General features: G+C 47.0%; 1 protein-coding gene across 1 annotated transcript in view; it reads left to right on the plus strand.

Annotated features, from left to right (window-relative positions):
• CASTOR2 (cytosolic arginine sensor for mTORC1 subunit 2) overlaps positions 1-19,588 on the plus strand; it is a 67,615-nt gene that overhangs the window by 40,643 nt on the left and 7,384 nt on the right. The window contains exon 2 of the mRNA XM_072353331.1: positions 58-128. Coding sequence (XP_072209432.1) covers positions 58-128 — 71 coding nt within the window. The remainder of the gene's footprint in view (positions 1-57; positions 129-19,588) is intronic.

Below are 19,588 nucleotides of genomic sequence, written 5' to 3' on the forward strand. Positions count from 1 at the left end.
AGACCAAGCCTTGCTCACCTCGGTACCTAATCACATTCTGCTGTTTGCCTCTGCCAGGTGCAAGTTCTTCAGCCTCACGGAAACCCCCGAGGACTACACCATCATTGTGGATGAAGAGGGCTTCCTAGGTGAGTACCAGCGTGTGCCTCTTCAGCATCCAGCCTGGGGCTGGAGGAGGAAAATGTCATTTCTTGCTGAGATTGTAAGGCAGAGTGTTTGTAAAACAGGGCTGTTTGTCAGTGCTGCTGGTACAGCTATGAAAGGTGCTTTGATCACTTAAGCACGCTGTCTGTGCTGCTGTGCTGTACAAGGTGTCTCGCACACAGAATATGAATGTATTTTAATGCCAAGAGAAGAACACACGCAAACCTCAATGAGAAGCCTAAAGATGTTTGAAAAAGCAAAGTTATTACCGTGTTAAAATAGTGTTTTGTGCCCAAACCTCTATAAGGACGCCGCATCTCTCGTCTCCAGCTCCTTCCTCCATTCTGCCTTTATAAGGAGCTCTGGAAGATGAGCTCTTTGCATCATCCCCACACTGTGGAGTTGTGAATCAGCTTCTTTGGTTCATCACTGGAAGCTGTGACTTCTCCCTGTTCTCACCTCCTCAACGTGCCATCGTTGCTTTGGGGTGAAGGTTGTGATCAGAGAGCCATGGTGAAGGTCACCACTCATGTCAATGATGGAGTTGGTTGGTTGGGTGTCAAGGAAGGTGGTTAATGTGTGCTTGGTGCTGTAGATATCCAGTGTCAGGGAAGTGCTGATGGAGAGAATAGCTTGGCTTGGCAGATGGAAATAGATTGTAATACTATTGAATAATATTTATTGGGGAGGTTTTGTTTGTAGCAGCGTTGTTGAGATGGTGGAATGAGGAAGTGTGCAATTATTGTTCTTTGCGTTCAATGGCTGCTTTCTGTGGTTGGAATTTAAAGTCTACACATGTTACCAGTTTGGAGAAAATTCATTAAAGTATGAAAGAGGAGGATTTCGTTCCTGGATAGGAATTAACTGTCAGTAGCTGCTTGTGACACTCTAACATTTAATGGCTTTGTCATATCCAGATCCTGAGGAGAAAATTAGAAACTATTTAGTATGGAGTCGAAGTTTTATAATCAGTGTCATTGCTGAATCGTTCCCCTTTCTGTTTCAGGAGTGCTCATAAACATTGAATAAACCGCTGCATTTTTGGAATACAATAATGGTGGATTGAACGTTTTCCTATAATAATCGCTATGTTGACAGTTGGTGAATGGATCTTTACAGCTACTGCTGTGAGTTGGGTGTTAGTAAGGTTTGCTTGTCCTGACTTTGTTCCCAAAAGAGGGGGTGACTTACGATCCTCTCTCCTTGTGCTTGTTCAGATGGCATATGCATGAACCTTTTGTTGCTGCTATTGATACTATCGGCTTTTCTATTACGGGGGGCAAATGGGGGAAATCAATTCAAATTTGGTTTCCCCATTCTAACAGGACACAAAGTGTTCCTCGAAGAGCTCGATAATAACAGAGAGGTCACCAAAGGAAGAGGGAAGTTGTTTGTTTTTCTTTTTCACTATATGGCAGAGCTTCTTTTCCCAGTTAACACAAAGTAGATCCCTCAATGCAGTCACCGGTCAGGCCTTGCACAGCCTCTGCCATTACCAGTCCATGCTGTTATTTCTCCCTCTGGAAATGATTGTCTTGAAACAAAGGTAAGCTCCAGCAGCAGTTTGCTCATTGGTGGTGAGGCTGTGTTGCTCTGTGTGTCAGTGGTTGTGCTTAGAGCAAATCCTGGAGCCAACCAGAGCCGTGTCCTTGTGGGGCTGTGTGTCCTGCTGCTGCCCTGGGTTATCTTTGGGAAGCAGACAGTGCTGCTGTAACTTCAGCCGTCCTCTCTGCTTGGACCCATCTGACTTTGTTACCTTGGCTGTCATATGCACATGAATTTACTGCTGATGCTTAGAGTATCCTTGGAGCTTCCGCTGGGCTGTGGTTTTGGCAGCGTGTCACATCCCTTTGGTCAGATGCGCAGCGTGCAGATGGGGTGTTAAAGCAGAGCTTTGCAGGAGCAAAGATCACCTTCCAGGCAGTGCAGGGGAAGGAGGGAGCACGCTTAGGCCAGTGAGCCAGGTGCACAACCCAGCACAGGCAGTACTGTCACAGGACAGCAGCTTCATCACCTTTTCTTTGCTGGGAAGTGTTGATGTGGTGGCAAGACTTGGGTTGTCTGCGCCCTGCTAACTCCCCTAACAGCCCCATTCCCACAGGGCCTGTGACCAGCCCAAAACCTTTCAGAAGTTCCAAGCTTCTTTCTCAGGGTCAGCCCTGCTGGGATCCTCGTTGTTGCTCCGTCCCCATTTCTCACGTCCACGTGCTGCAGTGTTTCACCATCCAGAGGAGATCAGGACCTTTCTCTCCCAAGCACCTCTATGAATTTTTGCAGTGGCAGCAGTGAGAGGATTGCCCTGCTAGCCAGTGCCTGCCAGGTTGGCCAGGCCCCCTGTCCTACATAGCACAAACAGCGCTGGAGGGAGAAGAAAGGGCTGGGGAAATGCTGGCACTCCCAGCAATCCTTGAGGTTAATGCTTCAAACACACTGATGTGCAGTAATCATTCTTAACTGTTTTGTCAAAAAATAATCCTCAGGCTTGTTTCCCTGCAAGAAGCGAGCGAGTTGGGCTGGCTACAGAGTCATTATTTCTCCTTCCCAGAAAACATCCACAGCAAAGCAAAGCCATAACCTGCTTAAGCATTCCTTGTGCTGGAAGGGAATGGCCACAGCCTCATTCTTTGCTTTTAAGTCCTTGGCGCTGAGGTGGGGGATTAGATCTGCACAGAACCTCATTTGTTCCAGTGGCCGTTTCTTGGACATTTGCCTGTTAATGGGGAAGAATTCTATGCAGCAAAATGACATGGGGACGGTGCACAGAAGTGTCCTTTCCTGGCTGCTGCTGGCATCTTCTATACCTAGACCCATAGGACCTTAGGGATCGGGGCAGTTTGGGTGCTTGGTTTGTTTTCCTCATCACGCTACTGGGACCTAAGGGAGAAGGAGTTCCTCTGTTGTACCACCTCTGGGGCATGAGTGACTTTACATCTCGAAGGCAGCAAGCTCTGCTTCCTCAGTTTCTGCCCTATTTATGACAGTCCCTTTTTGAGACCCCTGGAAAGGCTGGAGTTTGAAGGCTTCCTGGGAACACGCAGGGCCTGTTGCTGCACTAACTGAGCCTCATCCACGACCTTGGGCTCTCCATATCCCTACGATGGAGTTCATCTGCAAAGAGGAGGTAGCAGTCCTTCCTTTAACCTTCCTGGGCTGCCTCGAATGGACAGCAATTTCCTTAAGGCCAGAAGTCCGTGTATTTACACAGCATCCAAGAATGAAGAGGTTCCTAATCTCAGTTCACACCTCACAGTAAATTGCCCAGAACATTCAGAATAATGGAACTATTTGGGGGGGAAAAAAAATCTCAACTGGCTGAAGCGGCCGAGAGATTTTGTCAGAATTCATAAAGTGTTTCCCTCGTTCCAATAAAAAGAATGGATGGGAAGGAGAAAAGCCCTCCTGCTGGCAGCGCTGTGTTCTGATAACCATCATCCTCAGACAACCTGTTCCCTGTCTGACCTTGGCTTCAGGACCATCATATACTTTAGTACCACATTGAGTTCCCTTTTTCAATAACATCAAAATGGTAAATTGCTTTCAGCATCCTCTCTCTCATCCTGTATATAAAGTGGGCAAGAAATCAGCTTATAAATAAGTGCAAGCACGGAGCCCATCTAGCTGGGAGCAAACTGTAACTTCATTTAAAGACAGTGGGGGAAGCAAGCTATTAGATGCATCTGTTTGGTTTGTTTAATATTTCTCCTACAACAGTTCTTCCTTTAATTTTTTACTGCCCAGTGACTGGGCCTTTGTATCTCAGGCACGATGGCTTAATTTGCCTGCTGACATTTATAGCACTGAATTCCTTCCCCTGGCCCGCCAGGAGAGCCGGCTGGTTGCTAGGCAGAAGATGTTTTTCTCTATTAAACACGTGCACAGCCTCTCTCTTTCGGATCTCTGCATTGGCCAGGCTATACTCGGTGGTGTTCAGGTTGTTTGGGTGTTATTTCTTTTAAGTAATGTGGTATTAATGACCTAAATACAAATTAAAAGCACGGGGACTTGACTGGCTAATGAGAAATACGTGCTTGGTTGGGAAGGTTTTTACTGCAGTGCTGATGCAGATCAATATGCATGTTGGAGGGCTGTGATTATGTGGGATTTCTGCCCTCTCCTGAGAGGCTTTGAGGTTTGGTATTACAGTTTTTGGGGGAAGGGAGGGAAGGATGAGCAGCGTGTCATATTCCAAGGTCTGGTTTGTGTCACCAGGTAAAGGAGCATCACGAGTGAGTTTGCACATGTGCTGTTCCTTATGGTAACCTGCCACATAAAGACTTCTGGTCCAGTTTCTCTGCTTGTTCCTATTTAAAGAAATACTGCAAACATCATAAGATTTTTCACTGCTGCTTCCTGCAGATGGGTGTGTATCAGTCTCTGTTTTTGTTTCACAGCTCGTGGTGAGAATGCCCAGACATCTCTTCCTGCACCATGATTTCTTCCTTCAAATTTATTCCATCTTGGCTGCTTCCTTGCACTTTCCAAAGCCTGAGACAGATAGATACCTGTGGCTTGCCCTCATCAGCCCACTCTGGTGAATGCAGGGCCTTAAGAATGCTTTTCTGTCTGAAACGATGGAATTTTAGGGTTAGGTTTTAGGTTTGAAGTAGCAGCTCTGCTTATTTGTTTCCACTAGAGAGCATCTGGACATTTGCTTGCTGTTGCACTGGTGGATCTTTTAATGATTATGTTTTAAGCAAGACTTAAGGGTTGCTTGCCTGTATCTGAGCAACCTTCCCAAGAGGGATTGGTGATAGAGCAGCTTTCTGTCAGCCCTGGTATCAAATCTCCAGAGCTATTGATGGATCAGAAGTTGCTCTGATAATCTCAGTGCAATATGTTTACTTGTTTTGGTTTTTCTGTTACTGGAATCAATTGAATCCTTTGTTTCTTACCCTGGGAATGCAGAGGCTGCTGCACGGGTTTGACTGCAAGCCAGCAGCTCTTTTTTGAGGGGGATGTGAGGAGGCTTGATGGCTTGAGCTAGTTGTTGTGGAATTAAAGCAGATAAAGAGGGGATGTTGGCCAGCCATCATTTTGGGGATGTCGGCCTGGTGATCATCAGGTATCTGCAGGATAGGAAGGGCTCCGTGGGGAAACAAGCCTCTCTATTGCAGTCACAGGGAGAGGGGACAGAGAGTTGGAGCTCCCAGGTTTGCTGCAGGCTTTTCCCATTGACCTTGGACAAATCTCTCATTGTGTCTCAGTTTCCTCATCAGGAAAACAGGGATAATCCCATCAAATCACCTCGTAACAGGCCTTAGAAAGATTAATTAGTAAACATGTGGAAATGCTTTGATAACGTAACAGGCAAGGGCTGTGAGAAATAACTAACGGAGGTAGCTTCTGTCCCAAAGGATTCACAGAGCCTTTCACAACGGGAACGTTTGTGGACCTGCTGAATAAATCATCCCTCCAGTGGAACAGATTGGAGATTGCAGTGAAAAAAAACACCCTTCTGTGGAGAAGAAAAAGAAAAATTACATAATCTTTCTAAAAATCTCCTATCTTAGTACTTAATCTTGCTTGGGATTAAGTCACATAGCCTGGAGGTTACAGTCATACAACTGTTAGGAATGTGGTGGCTCCGTCTTCGAGCCTTGTTTGAAGTGTAATTATTTGCATTGCTCTTGTCAGCCCTGTGAAATATCGCCTGAAATGCAATCTACAAAATGCAGGGAAAAAGAAAAAAAAGCAATTCCTTATGCTGTTTTGTTTGAAAATAGTGAAAGAATTTAAAACATTGGTTGCCTTTTTTGTCATCTTTTCTTCGTGTTTTCGGTTTCTCTGCTGCGCTCTTCCCTTAACAGCAGTGCCTTGAGCCGCCGACCCTGGCTCCTATGAGCAAAGCTTTGCCAACGTGTTTTGAAACACGGGGAAAATTCTGTCAGGAAGTGGAAAATGTGCTGATTTCTGCAGGTCCTGTGGTCTGATTCTCGGAGCTATTGGTGCTTGCAGCCCACGGGCCCTGTAAGCCACCAATGGGGAGAAGAGGGACTTGTGAAACCATCGTGTAGGCCATGAGCAATGCTTGGGAGCAAATGGACCTTGGCAAGAGCCAGGCTCTTGGTCATGGCACAGAGAGAACTGGACATTGTTTGCCACTGCATTCCAAATATTCGAGTCCCTCTTCTGAGACACGAGTGTGAAAATGTGATTTCCTTGGATGAACCTCCTTAGTCGTCTGTAGGTCTGTTGCCGTCAGTCCGAGCTGTTGATGTAGGGAGCTGAGAGGGGAGGGCGCCATAAACCTATCTTCCGAGTGGACGATTTCACATGCTGATGCCAACCCCATTGGAAATGCACTTCCCCTTTGTGTTTAATTCTTAAAGACACACCGGAAAAGTGTAACCAGCTTAGATTTTAGATTTCTGTCCGTGTTTGAGGTTGCAACGATTGCAAGAGGAGAACATGATGGAAAAAGAGACGAAAGCGGGTTTTTTTTGTGTGTGTGTGAGCATTTCCTTTTATCAGCCCTTGATTGCTCTCTTAGTGAGCACTTGTACTGAAGGTCTTTCCTCAGGAGGTGCTGATTATTTAAGTGGAGGGAAGGCAGTGCCTGTGCATACATATAGGTTCCCAAGTTCCCCATCTCTAAATGCCTACGCGTCAGCCACTCAAGAAGGACTGAGGTCATGTTATCCCGTGGCTTGATAGGAAAGGATAGCTGCATGCCCCAGTTAGATGTTATAGTCCCTTGGAAAGCAGAGGAGCTATTTGTCAGAGTCAGGATTTCAGAGCTGGGCTATGTGTTTGTACAGCTTCATTTAATTCCAGCTTACCCTTGGGTTATTTAATTTCCTGACAGCTGCAAAAACAGTGTTCTCAGATAACAATGGCCTCTAATTAGGCAATGAGCCTAAAGTGGTAGAATGTTTTATTTGACCGTGGCACTAATATTTTGCATGCAGCTTACACATGAGAAAGTTGAGCAAGTTGCATTTCCAGCTTCCCTTGGCAGAAGCATTTCTATCTTGTGATACTCGGTGCATAATGCTAAAGGCATGCCTGCTCTTCTGCCCCTGTGGTTAAAACACTTCTCATCCTTTTGGACTGTGTCATCAGTAAATCTGTCTTTCAGCCGTAACCACCTTCCAGAAATATGTTTTATCATCAAGACTAACAGGACTTGCACAGCTGAGGATGCAGAGCATTTTAGAGACACGCGGGCAGCAAGAAAATATATGACATCTACCTGTGGTTGAAGGGTATAGCTTCTTGGGGGTTGTATTGCTGCACAGAGCTGCCCACGTGTTGCTTTTATGGCTGACGCACTCGGTACCCCATCAGGCAGTGATGGGGTGGAAATAAACATGCAAGTCAACTGTTCTTCCAGGTCTTTTATTCCATTTGGAAAGGGTGTTAAGGTCAGGTTATGTTCATCAGATCTTGACTCATGATGTGTGCTTACAGATGTGTGCTGAGCCATAGGAATCAGTGATTTCTGAGTTCCCTCCTGTGGCAGTGGTTGTTCAGGAATCTTTCCCCTCTTCTAACTCTTAAGCTTCTCTTGAAGTCTTGAATCCAGAAGAAAATGGATGTATGTCCATATATCTATGTATATCCATAGAAATATATATATATATTGCTACTTTATTCTAATCCAGTCCTGACCAATTCCCATACCAAGTCTTCCTCACCACTGCAGTTATTTAAGCTCTTAACTTTAAGTGCCATTTAAATAACCTTGGATGCAAAATTGCATTTCCTGATGTATTGGGTGCCTATTTAAAAGTCGTGCAGCTCTAATCAGCTGATTGCTAATCTGCAGTCAGAGCATTCAGTTGAGCAGTCTTACATGCGCACCCTCTGCTATGGACTCTACTTTGCATTTACTTTCAGTTACTTTTGGAGCACGTGAAATTGGAGGATTCCATAACACAAGAGGTGATGTTCTGCCTGTATGGCTCCTATACCCTTGAAGGGTCCCTGGCAACCTGGTTTCTTTCTTGCACGTTGCTGAGCAGATTGTAAGCACTAAATAGATGGCATTCTCCAGAGTCATGTTGGAGTAGCTGTGTCTGCACTGTACTCATTTCACACTTGTTTTTCCCTTCTGCTTCTCTGGGCTTGGGAAAGGTATTTGTTTACTGAATCCCTTTGTGCTGAACTTGTGTAATGAAGAGATGCCAGTTTCTATAATGGCTGCATGTGTGTACATGAGCATCTCTGTATTTGTGTATTTACACGTGTATATTTCTTCAGGGATAAAGAAAGGGATTAAGTGAAAGCATTTTAAGCTGTTCTTTTCCAGCAATCTCTCCTTAAACTGCAGCTTAAAACTGTGAAGTGTATTGGAATTTCAATGTACTGAGAGCATCAGCCAGGATTGAGAAGTCCAGGATCAAGCCTAAGTTTTTCTTATGTTGGAGAGACACCAACATTTGTAGCTGAGAACAGTCCAATAGGGCAGGGTACTCAGGAACTTGATAGTGGTTTGTGTCCCGGCCTCAAATAGCGCTCTTTAAACTGGCTGAATTGCGGGTGTTGTTTATTTACTTGTTTTTAAAGTTAGACCTGAGCCTTGGGAGGTGTGGGATGAGTATTTCGGTGGGTTCTGGTATGGATCACCCCCTGCTGGATTTCTGTTTGGGCATTTCAACCAGCAAAAAAAAAATAGCAGCCTCTCAAACAAGCTCTCTGCTGTTTGCAGCAAGAGGATGTTTACCAGGTCTCTTTATGCTCTAAACAGAGATCATTCTCCCCCCCAGACAAATTCGTTTTTAGAATTTGTGTAAACAAATTCTTGACCTGGATGAATATTCCAGCGTGCCACAATGTGCCTGGTTTAGCAGCTCGCATGTACCTTTACAAGGAAATGTATGTGTGTCCAAGGAGCGAGGACAATCCATGCCAGCTTCTCAGATTGCCTCCCAGTTGGATGAAAGGAAACCACTAAGTGAAACCAGTGTGCTGTCAGAAGCACAACCTGTGTCTCGTAAGCATGAGGTTCAAAGCAGCTGCAGAGCATGCCTCTCCAGCCCCAACAGAAAACACTGTTGAGAACAGGAGGTTTAATAGTGGTGCTCTTTGTGCGGCAGGGGCTGCATCTTTAAGGCATGTATGTGCACCTGCTTAATTTTAAGCACGTTCTGCCACTGGGGCTCAGAGGCTCATTCATGTGCTGAAGCTGAGTTTGACTTAAGTACCCAAAACATCAGGATCCCCTCATAGAATCATTAAGGCTGGAAAAGACCACTGAGATCATCTCGTGTGACCCTCAGCACATCACCACTGTGCCCACTAAGCCGTGTATGGTCCCATAGAAATGTACAGCTTGGGAGGGAGGGGAGCTGGAGGAGCCTGGCTCTTCACAGTGGGAAGGAGGAGGCATCAGCAAGGGTTAGAGGCTGTTTTGCATCCACTGTTCTCCCTAGCCTTTCCTACAGCACAAATAATAATAGTAATGTGGTCCAGCAAGCAAAAAGCTGGAAGGCTTTTCCAAGCAGCCATTGCAGCCAGAACATTCCGGGTGGTAAGGAAGCGTGAGATACCTGATTTCCAAGATGAGCACTCAGCAAACAGGATTAATGTGAAGAATTTCCCATGCAGAAAAATCCTGGTTAAATGAGCAGAACGTTCATGATGGAGCTGTGGGCGACCCTGTTGGTTGCAGGGGACTTGGACCAGACAGCCTTTAAGGGTCCCTCCTAACTCAAATGATTCTGTGTTAATGAGCAAACCATCTCTGTTCCTGGATAGCATCGATACATTTAATTTCTACAGCAGGTAACAATCTCATAACCTATTGTATTTTTTCTCCCAGCTTCCTTCTTCAATTCTTTAACAGCCAGGCTCCCAAGAGGAACTCATGGATCAGAGAATAAGATGGATTTGGCCTTTTTGCATTGAGGTGAAGCAGTGCAGGAGTTGCAGGAGTGGGGAGCACTTGATAAAGAGAAGGCCCTTGTACTCAGAAATGCCAGAGAGAAATTGTGTGGAAAATTCTTTCAACTAATGGCCTGAAAAATATTCTGCAAAGGCTATTTTCTACCCTTACTTCTAATTACATCTTAAACATTAATAGCCTGAGCGACTGGAGGATCACACACACTAATGTCACAGTTCACTTGGAGCAATTTGTTTTGTAAGATAATGAACTGTGTCAGCAAAAGTTGGAAACTTGTTCTAGGTGGAGCTGATAGTGCTGCTTGGTGTTAACTGTGCTCAGCGCTTCCTCAGCCTTTGGCCTGATTTCTCTGCTAGATTTGGTAACCTGGGATGAGTCTGTCCATGCAAGTGGACTTGGTTGTCTATGCACGGGGCTGCTGGGGAGGGCAAAGGAGGCAATAGGAAGCATAGCTGGGTCTGTGAGCAAGGAGAATGGGAGGAGGCAGAGCGGTCCTGGAGGGGAAATGGAGTGGGAAGGCTGGTGGTGTTGGGTTTGTGGATGAGCAGTGCCTCATCCCAGGCTGTCGTATCATTCTGGAGTAAACTGTGCATACAGACAGGGGATGACCAGCAAGAAAAGGGAGTAGCATTTCACATGACATAAATGTAGGAAGAGATGGGCCATGCTCTGCACTTTTGGACTTATTATAAACCAGGTAAGCATTAGGAGATGGCATAATATCCTGATCTTGGAGGCAGAGAGCTGAGATACAGAGAAATGCTCTGCTGGGCCCCTGTAGGGCCAGTTCTCAGCACCCAGGACTCTTGTTCTGGGCCCTAAATGAGCCTGTCTTTGGGGGAATTGATTTAAAGATGCATGTCTGTGGAAGATGGAGGATCAGCAGAGCAGGGTGGCTTTGAAATGAGTTTGGAGCATTGCTCCTGAAGAGCCATGAGTGCTTGTCTCTTTTGAGCTCGGTTTTGCTGTTTCCCAGTGCTGCAAGTGATCGGTTATTGTGCAGTCCCTTAATGGCTTTTACAGAGGTGAAGAAAACCATGAGAAATGCAAGCAAACCTACAGCTTTTGCTTGTTTTGATGCTTGTTTCTCTTAATATTTTCAGTCCTGAATGACAAATGGCTGTGTTCTTTGTACTTAGCGTGGACTACTTGCAAAGCACTGCAGAGCACAACTCCCATGCATTCATATCTGCAGAGCCCCAGCGTCTTCCAGAGGCAGCTCTCCCAGCAAATTACCTTTTTCTCAACTTGATTTTTCAGGATCCTCATATCTAGGTGTCAAAAGCCTGCCAAGCAGAGCAAGGCAGCATTCCTCGTGTAATAATATATCTTGATGCGTTGGGTAAGTTCTCGTCAGCTATTCCATCTTCTGCAAAGCGTAATATTTTAGCCCAAAGCCTAGTGCTGGTGTGCCAGCTTAACTCATTTTCCTCCCTTCTGCTTCCTCTTTGTCCTCCTGTTGGTTTTTCGTTCCTGTTTACACGAGCAGCCCTGCCAGGTTTTCCTTTTGCATGGGGCTGTGATTGCTGCCTTCAGATCTGCACTCAGTGCTGGGGTCTGCTCTGTGCCACGGCAGCTTTTAAAGCCAGAAAAACCTCTCTGCAAAGAGACTGAGCGTCCTGCAAGCAGCTGCATTTGTGGGGTTTTGTCCCCCCTCTCGTCTCTCTCAGGGCTTTTGTTCCTGTGTGACACCCAGTGATGTGCTCAGCACAGTGCCTTCCCAGCAAGGCAGCGCTGCTTTGGGTTATTTATAAAGCTCATGTTGGTGGTGTTGCTGGGTCTGGGGAGGTGGGATAGTGAGACAGCAGAGGGGAGCAGCTTGCTAGCAAGGGACTGTGTCAGATGATGTCTTTGCTCTTTCTGGAATCGCTTCATTTGTTTCAAAGAAGACCAGCCTGCAAAAAGCAGCATTACAGAGCGCTGTGTTTGTTAGAGAGGCTCTGTGCTGGGATGACAAACACAAAGCAAGCCCTCTCCTAAGCCTGCAGGGCACGGAGTGATGCTGGAGCTCGCCTTGTGCCACTGATCTGATTCTTCTTTTGTGGACTGTGGTGCTCTCCCCCTTTATTTTTGTCTTCCGAGCTATCATTGGTAAGAGATAAAAAATAATCTTCCAGTACTGAGAAATACAGCGTGTGCACAGAATCACAGCCTGCCCCTTTAAACTACAGATAAGCCTTAGTGGAATTTCTATTCTGGGAATAGTTAATTCTGTTTGAGGTTGGGTGAGAGCGAAGCGCACCCAGGCTCGGTAACGATATTGTTACTCCATTTGGTGAAGGATTTACCTCCTTCATTTGATGGAAAGTGCAGTTATCGATCAGTTTCCCACTCAGGGGAAGATGAAAAACAAAAGAAAAGGGGAGAGAGAGAAAAACAAACAAACAAAAAGCCCGAACGCGAGTATTTGTAGCTGTAGTGCTGTTATGTAATAGCCGTTATGTAATGCCTGTTGGTGCCAACTAAAAATACACTGGAAGATAACTTCCAATTCATTGAAGCATTTAACAAGCATCATCCCAGGGTTTCTTGTGCTGGATTCAGACCTCCTGCAGATGTTAAGTAGAGCTCATGGTTCCCCTCAACCTCACAGCAACCTGTTCTGCCTCTTATCCCTCATTCTTCAGTCTTGTTTTTCCCTTCCATCCAGTGTTTTAGCAGTGCTTAATGCCTTTGCCATCACCATTTTGGTTTACCCATCCCACTGCCTGTGCTATCGGCCTTTGCTGCCCCTTTCTAATGCTTTGTTCAGCTGAGCTTTAGGTGAGAGACCTGATCTGGTGGTTGGCAACCCATGACGTGGTGGTTGGAACTGGATGGTCCTCGAGGTCCCTTCCAGCCCCACCACCCTGTGATTATATGATGTCTATGGGGGACATTGTGTTTTCAGAAGGAGGTGTGGAAATCCCATTGCCATGCGATGGAATGGTGTTACCTGGCTGCATGCGGCCGCTTGTTTCTGGCAGCTGCTACCGAGAGCGATGTGAATGCTTACTCAGAACCACAATCAATTAGGTGAGTGATAATTATTTAGCACTATGGTATAAAGACTCAGGACTCTGTGCCTCAGGCCAGCGTGATTTGCTTTCTGTGGGGTAAGATTATTGTCTGCAGCTTGTAGCTTACTGCTTTATCGGTGTAAACAAGGAGATGGAGCCACGCAAAGCAGGTTTTGCTGTGTGTTACCAGAGGCCACTGTGAGTTAAATGCCAGGAGTGGAAAGGTGAACCATGAAAGATGTGGAAGAGCCAGTGGCTCTAATGCTGCCTTGACGGTGCGGCCGAGTGAGGCTCCAGCAATTACTGACTTTGTCTCCCATCCCTCACTGGCAAATGGAAATCGACCCCTGTGTTGACCTGTGAATCTTTAAGCCATTGGAATGAGTTCTACAAATTAGGCTTTTAGGATTAGTCATCGTAGATTTGCAGCATCATTGGTGCGTTGCCAAGGACCCCGGTTCTGTCACCATGACTACTGCCGTGGGTTACAAGAAGGAAAGTTTGTTAAACAAAAAATCCTGAACACCAAGAGGGTCCCTGCATGGCTGGGGGGAAGCTGGCTGATGGCTCCAGCAGTGCAGCTCTGAGCTCGGTGTCTGGAGAGGGGAAGATGCTATTTTGTGCCCAAGGAAAAGCCACTCGATGGGTTCCTTGTGCCTGTTAAATTAAGGCTGTGGTTTCAGAAGCTGTGGGAATGTGTGCTCAGCCCACAAAGTGCTCTCATCCTGTGGGGACTCTCCGCTCCTAGGAGAGGCTGTATCAACCCATGGGATGCACAGCTGTGGGGAGTATGGAGCGTCCGTGTTAATGCTGTCCCCTGGTGCTGTGTTGTGAGACCAGCGGGCACAAACAGTCACGTTTGGGGTTTGTTTTTATCTAAAGCTGAGCATTGAAAAACAGGATGCTGTGGTCTGTCTCCAGTGGGGAATGTCTAACCCAACTTCTTCTCTGCTTTCACCTCTTTGGATACATGCCTCGTCTCATGGCCTGCATCCACCTTTCTTCTAGACCTTCCAATATGGAAATAGGGCACTTAGAAATAGGGCTGCCAGACACTCTGAAGCACTCTCATATCATTTGAAAAGCCAGCCATATTTTTCTTTTCCCTCTTGGATGTCGTCTTGTAGGACTTTGAAAGCATGCACCCAACTGTGCTTAGAAGCTCATGAAGAGAATGATTGCATTTGGTAGCTTCAGCCTGGCATGGTTTTCTCCATGCTGTTAATGTGGCTCTCTCTGTCCTGCCTTTGGAAGCACTGATAGGCGCACACTGGTGTGTGCTTGTGCATGCACACAAACTCTTTATGTGTATACGTGCTAGCAGGCCACCACAGCCCCACTGCTTCCTCAGCTCAGAGGTTTCCCACTTAAACCATTCTGGTTTCCCTCGGATGTTTTGGTTTTACCTCTAATTTCCCACAAATGGGCAGTCAGGGAGTTCTCCTGCTGCTCTCCTGAAGGTTTCCTTCCCCTGAACTAAACTGCTTTTGCAGAGGATTTTCACTTATGCAGCAAAGTGCTTGTTAGAGGTCTGTGTGGGTGACTAAATGCTGTTTGCTTCCCAGAGTCGGTCCCGTTCCATATTTGTATTTGTCTTGAATGTTCCGGAGAAACAGAAGAAAATGATGTTTTAGCTTCAGACCCATCTCAGCACAAGTGAATTCTGCGCCTGTTTCTTCCAAGGCTGGCTGCATTGATCTCTCATGGTTAAAGGAGTGGAAATAAAAGAAGTAAAATCCTGAGCTATCCTAATCCTATTTGGGTGAACTGCCTGCCTCCAAAGCACGCAGCCCTGGAAAGCATCTCTCTGTTAATTACTCCTCGTGCTGCTGTTTTGGTGGCACTTAGTGCTGGATTAGCCCAAAGCCCGGCTGTCTCAGGAACACTGTAAGAAAGTGAGATTTGCACGTGCTCAGCAACTGTGCTTTGCTGCTTTCAGCCACAAGCAAGTGCTGCAAATGAGTGGAAAACAGCCAGACATCTCAGGAAAACCATGCATGCTGCTGTTTGCTTTCCCTTGCTGTGGGTTGGGGCAGGCTGGTCTTGCTTCTGCCCCGTATTGCAGGGATGGGCAAAGCACAGCTGCCCGTGGGTGCTCAGTGCTGTGCTGTATCTGGAAGGCTCCTTATCAGGGCTGGCTTTGTTTACTTGCATAATTCCCTGGGTGCCTTATCAGATTAGCATGATTTCGAAGTGTTAAGAGCATCGGTGCCTGAAAGAGTTTTGCACTGCGCTTGGCTGTGGTCTGGAGAGATAGAAATGCATTTGTGATAATAGAAACCCATTTAGATAGAGGTGGTTTTCCTTTCCTCCTGGATTAATAATAGAAGCGTGAGGACCTGTTAACAAGGAGCAAGGCTTATCATGTAGCTGCTTTAATCCTTGGTACCTGTCGTTTTGTGGGCTTGCATTGAGGAGTGCTGGAGGAACCCTGCATCTCACAGCAAAGGCCATGTCCCTGTGTGCACCTGGGTCCAGTAGTGATGTGCTCTATGCTGTGCCTGCAGGATCTGATGGTTTGGTCCATGCTGGGTTGGGGTGTGCAGTGATGTCATGCAGTGCTCTGAATGCAGGAGGCTGTGCAGGAATAAACTCATCCACAGCCATTTCTCTCCCCAGCTTGCAGGCACAGGTTTGGTTTATCTGTAGGGTTTGCTCTTGTGCCTCTCCATTAAAACTGGTGGTGACTTTGCTGGGAAGGGAGCAGGGCTGGGGCTGTAGTTATGGGCTAAGGGGCAAAGGGGAGCATGGGATCAGACTGGGGGGGCTGCACCTTGTACCCTCCATTGCCTCCCCAGCAAGGTGCAGAACGAACCTTGTGTCCCGTTCTGCAGGTGCTGTGTGTATATAAGGATTGTCTCAGGCTCATAGAACAGCTGAGGTTGGAAGGGATGTCAGTGGTTGGTGGGACACGTGGAGACTCCAGGCGTGGTTCCTGGCTCTGCCTACAGCACTGCAAAGTGCAGAGCTCAGCTCTCCATCACATCCACATGGAGATGTTAATTCTCTGCTGGAGTGTGGGGAAGCTGAGACTGGGAGGGATATTTGCAGGTTTGAGAGCAGATAGATCTGAAAGATCCCTCTGGTAAGGGGGACTTGCATTACAAAACACATTCTTTTCCCTCTGGGCAATCCTGGCCTTTCATTAGTGCGAAGTGATCCAGCTGTGTTGCAGATGCTGACTGAAGGAGTGTTCATTGTGGTTGTAGGCTGCAGCCTAGTAGAGGGGGAGAGCAACTGATTGGGTTGCTGCAGCTGTTACTGGGTTTTTTTGTGCTTCAGAGTGAAAGAGGAGGCCTGCAGACCCCTCACCTCCCAGTGCCATGGCACTGTGGTCACAAGTGGCTTTGGGAAACTGAATGGGAGGGAAATACCTGGAGACAAACACAGGGAGCTCGTGCCTGGGTGAGCAGCTGGCTGAGCTGCATCTCCTGCATGGCTGCTCCTGCTTGGTTATGGTGATGTGAGCTTTACAGGTTCTTTTCTAGGAAGAAACGTTGTTTTCTGTACCCGCTTTTGTAGATAGGAAACTGAGGCACAGGAACTCCCAGGTTTAATACATAAACTGTCAAGCTGTCATTTCCTCGCCGCAGTGTTGGAGTTTGTGAACCTGGCAATGTTCTTCTGACAGTTTTGTGAGTGGGATAATACCTAAATAGGAAAACGAGTCGGCAGGTTTCACAGCTTCCCCATTGAGGGGGCACGGGATAGAAGCCTCCACTTTGTGCCTCTGTTTTGTACTTTCTGGGTCCTCTCCAGAATAAAAGCTTCCCAAGAAGCTTTCTGAGCAGGGAGCTCCAGCTCAAACCTATACAGCATTTCAGACACCAGGAAAGCAGACTGGTGGTGCTGGAAGCCCATCCTGGCTCTCTGTGACCCTGCTGCTTCTCTGCCCATTGCCCACCCTTCTCAGCAGCACCGCCAGCCCTCCTTGCTGAGTGCACTGATGCAAGAAGTCAGGGAGATGGCTGGCCTTTTGGATCAGCCTTTGCCACCTGACTTAATCCCCTGCTTTGTGATAAGATGGGATTTGAACACACGCACAGCGACGAGCACCTTCTGCAGGGCAGTGGGGAGGAAGCCCTTTAATAAACGTAGAAATCATATTAACAAGATGTGGCCATAAACTGTGCTGGAGCTCCCCCCATTTATCATGAATTTTTGCAGCTGGCAGCACTTTTATTTTTAATGCCTGACCGTTGGAACCCTACAATTGCAGGAGCTTTTCCCTCTATCTCTTTAACATAAGCAAGACTCCAGCTGTCATTTTTTTGCAGAGGGAGGCTATAAAAGGTGAAGTATAAGGGATCTAAAGCCAAAAGGCTGCTAAAAAAAACCCCCAAAACCCCACCAAAAAAGGCACTTATTTTTAATTGCATTATCTTTAAGCATTCAGAGTTAGCTGTGGCTGCAAACGTTAGCCCTGTGCTGATGAACTCAATGAGCAATGGGTTCATTCAGAGCAGCAGAACAAATCAATGAGCAGCACGTCGCGTGGAGCGCTCTGCTGGGATGCAAAGACTTCTATGCTGAGTTGAAGGTAAGTGCTTAGGAGATGATCCAGCATATCACACCAGAGAAACGAGCCAGTTTAGCATCTTCATTTCCCTCCAAGCACAATAAATCCTTCCCATATCCGCCGTTTCATATGAGAGCTAATGGGTGTCCTCAAGTGCGTGTCTGATATACGTCAAGTTGGAATGAACTCTGCAGAGAATCCTGGGTTGGCTTTCCAGTATGGAACTGTTCCTTTCCCAGCCGTTGGTTTGGCTCTTTAATTTTAGCCTTTTTTTTTTAATTACTATTAGCTTTTAGATCTGAATGCATTTGTGTCATTCTAAAGGGATTTTTGAGTGCTTGACTGGGCCTGAACCCTTTGAGGGGTTGGAACTGGATGTGCATTGTGGGCCTTTGCAACCCAGGCCATTCTATGATTGTGTGATATGATTCTTGTCAGTCATTCCATGTGTGAAAAACGAATCTAAGTCATGTCTGAGCCTTATTGGGCTGGTGCTGCACCTTGGACAAATCTTTGCCTTGCTCTATATCTGTTACCTTCCTCTGCCTTAGCGAGACTGTGTTAACGTTGCATCTGGTGTATTCAGTTCTCCTTGCTGCTCTTACAAGCTTCCTGCACACAGCACCTTCCCACGTGGCTTATTTGATGCTATTCGGATGAATTTGTTGAGCTTCTAGACTGGGTTTGTTCCATCAGAATTCAGGCTGTACTTTTCCATCAAGCTGCCTGGTGGAAACAGCATCCAGAAGGTGATGTTTTCAGTCACTGTTGCAAGGTTAATTGATTTATGAGCAGGTTATTTAAGCAAACGGAGCGGCCTTGTCACACTTGCTAGGCCTGCAGGAACACAACCAGAAATGCCCAGCAGCTGCAGATGCCCCCAAGGAAGAGCTCGGTGAGGTTTGCCAGCGTGGATTGCCTCCATCCACTGCAAAATGCCAGATCTGCCATCACATCCCTGCCCCAAAATAGCTGACGGGATGCACTGAACTGCAGCCAGGTCACCCATGTAAGGCAGCAACGCCATCCGCTCCGCTTGCATGGAGGGAGATGAGCTGTGACGTCCTCTGCAGCATCACCACAGCCCGGGGTGTGCTGGGATGGCACTGCTGTGGCTCTGGGGACAGTTGTGCAGGGAGGAGCACTGTCTTCTGACCTTTCTGTGATTTAGGTGCCTGTCTGCCTTAATGGCTTTGGGATGCAGGAGGTGGAAGTGTAAATACCAATGCTGTGCTGCCAGGGAGCAAATAGGCATCCGATGAAGAAACACATCCTATTTTTTTCCCCAACCCTTTCTTATTTATCTCTCAGGCAAGGAGCAGAGGTGGCAATAAAGGGAGAAAGACGTCAGCTGCCTGATAGATCAGCAGCTGCTCTGAGCTCCTCCGTGCTGGTTGGTGGAATGAGCTGGATTTCGGGGGTGCTCGGCTGATGCAAAGGGCAAAGCCATCACCAAATGGCATTTGGGCTGCAGTAATTTCCCACGAGCAGCTCTCGGTGGTCTCTCGGAGGTGACGTGCTGGTGATTAATGCACAAACTTTACCCCCCCCCCCTCTCCCTGGTGCATAGTTTTTGTTCCGTGCAAGCTCTGATTATTCAGTTAAATAAATAAATAGGAACATCGGCCTATGAAGCCGAACATCAAAATGCAAAAGCAGAACTCTCAGCGTCCCCGCTGTTTGCAGTGCATTTGGCTCAGGGTTATTTTCATGCCACACACAATTGAGGTTATTGAGGAGAGCAAAACGAACGGTGTTTGTTATTCAGTTCATTTTGGGGCTTTCAGTGCCGTTGTTGTCTCATAGCGGCAGTGCCTGGAGACTGGGGGGGTGAGGGAATGGATTTATTACATGGAGCTGGACAGAAACAGCTCCCAGAGGCATCCCTGAAGGAGAAGGAAAGGATACAGGGTGGGGGATGCTGTGGGGTAGGGAACCTGGCTATGGGGACGTGGAGCAGCTGGTACAAGAGCAGCAATCCTTGGGTTTGTGTTTCCATCCTGCTGGGCTGTGTTGAACCTCAAAGCAAAGTGTGTAGGTTTCTGCTGGGAGCTCCGCCGTGTCTGTGCTGGCTGAGTC

Source organism: Excalfactoria chinensis, chromosome 19 (assembly GCF_039878825.1).
Source record: "Excalfactoria chinensis isolate bCotChi1 chromosome 19, bCotChi1.hap2, whole genome shotgun sequence".
In the NCBI taxonomy this organism is placed as follows: Eukaryota; Metazoa; Chordata; class Aves; order Galliformes; family Phasianidae; genus Excalfactoria; species Excalfactoria chinensis.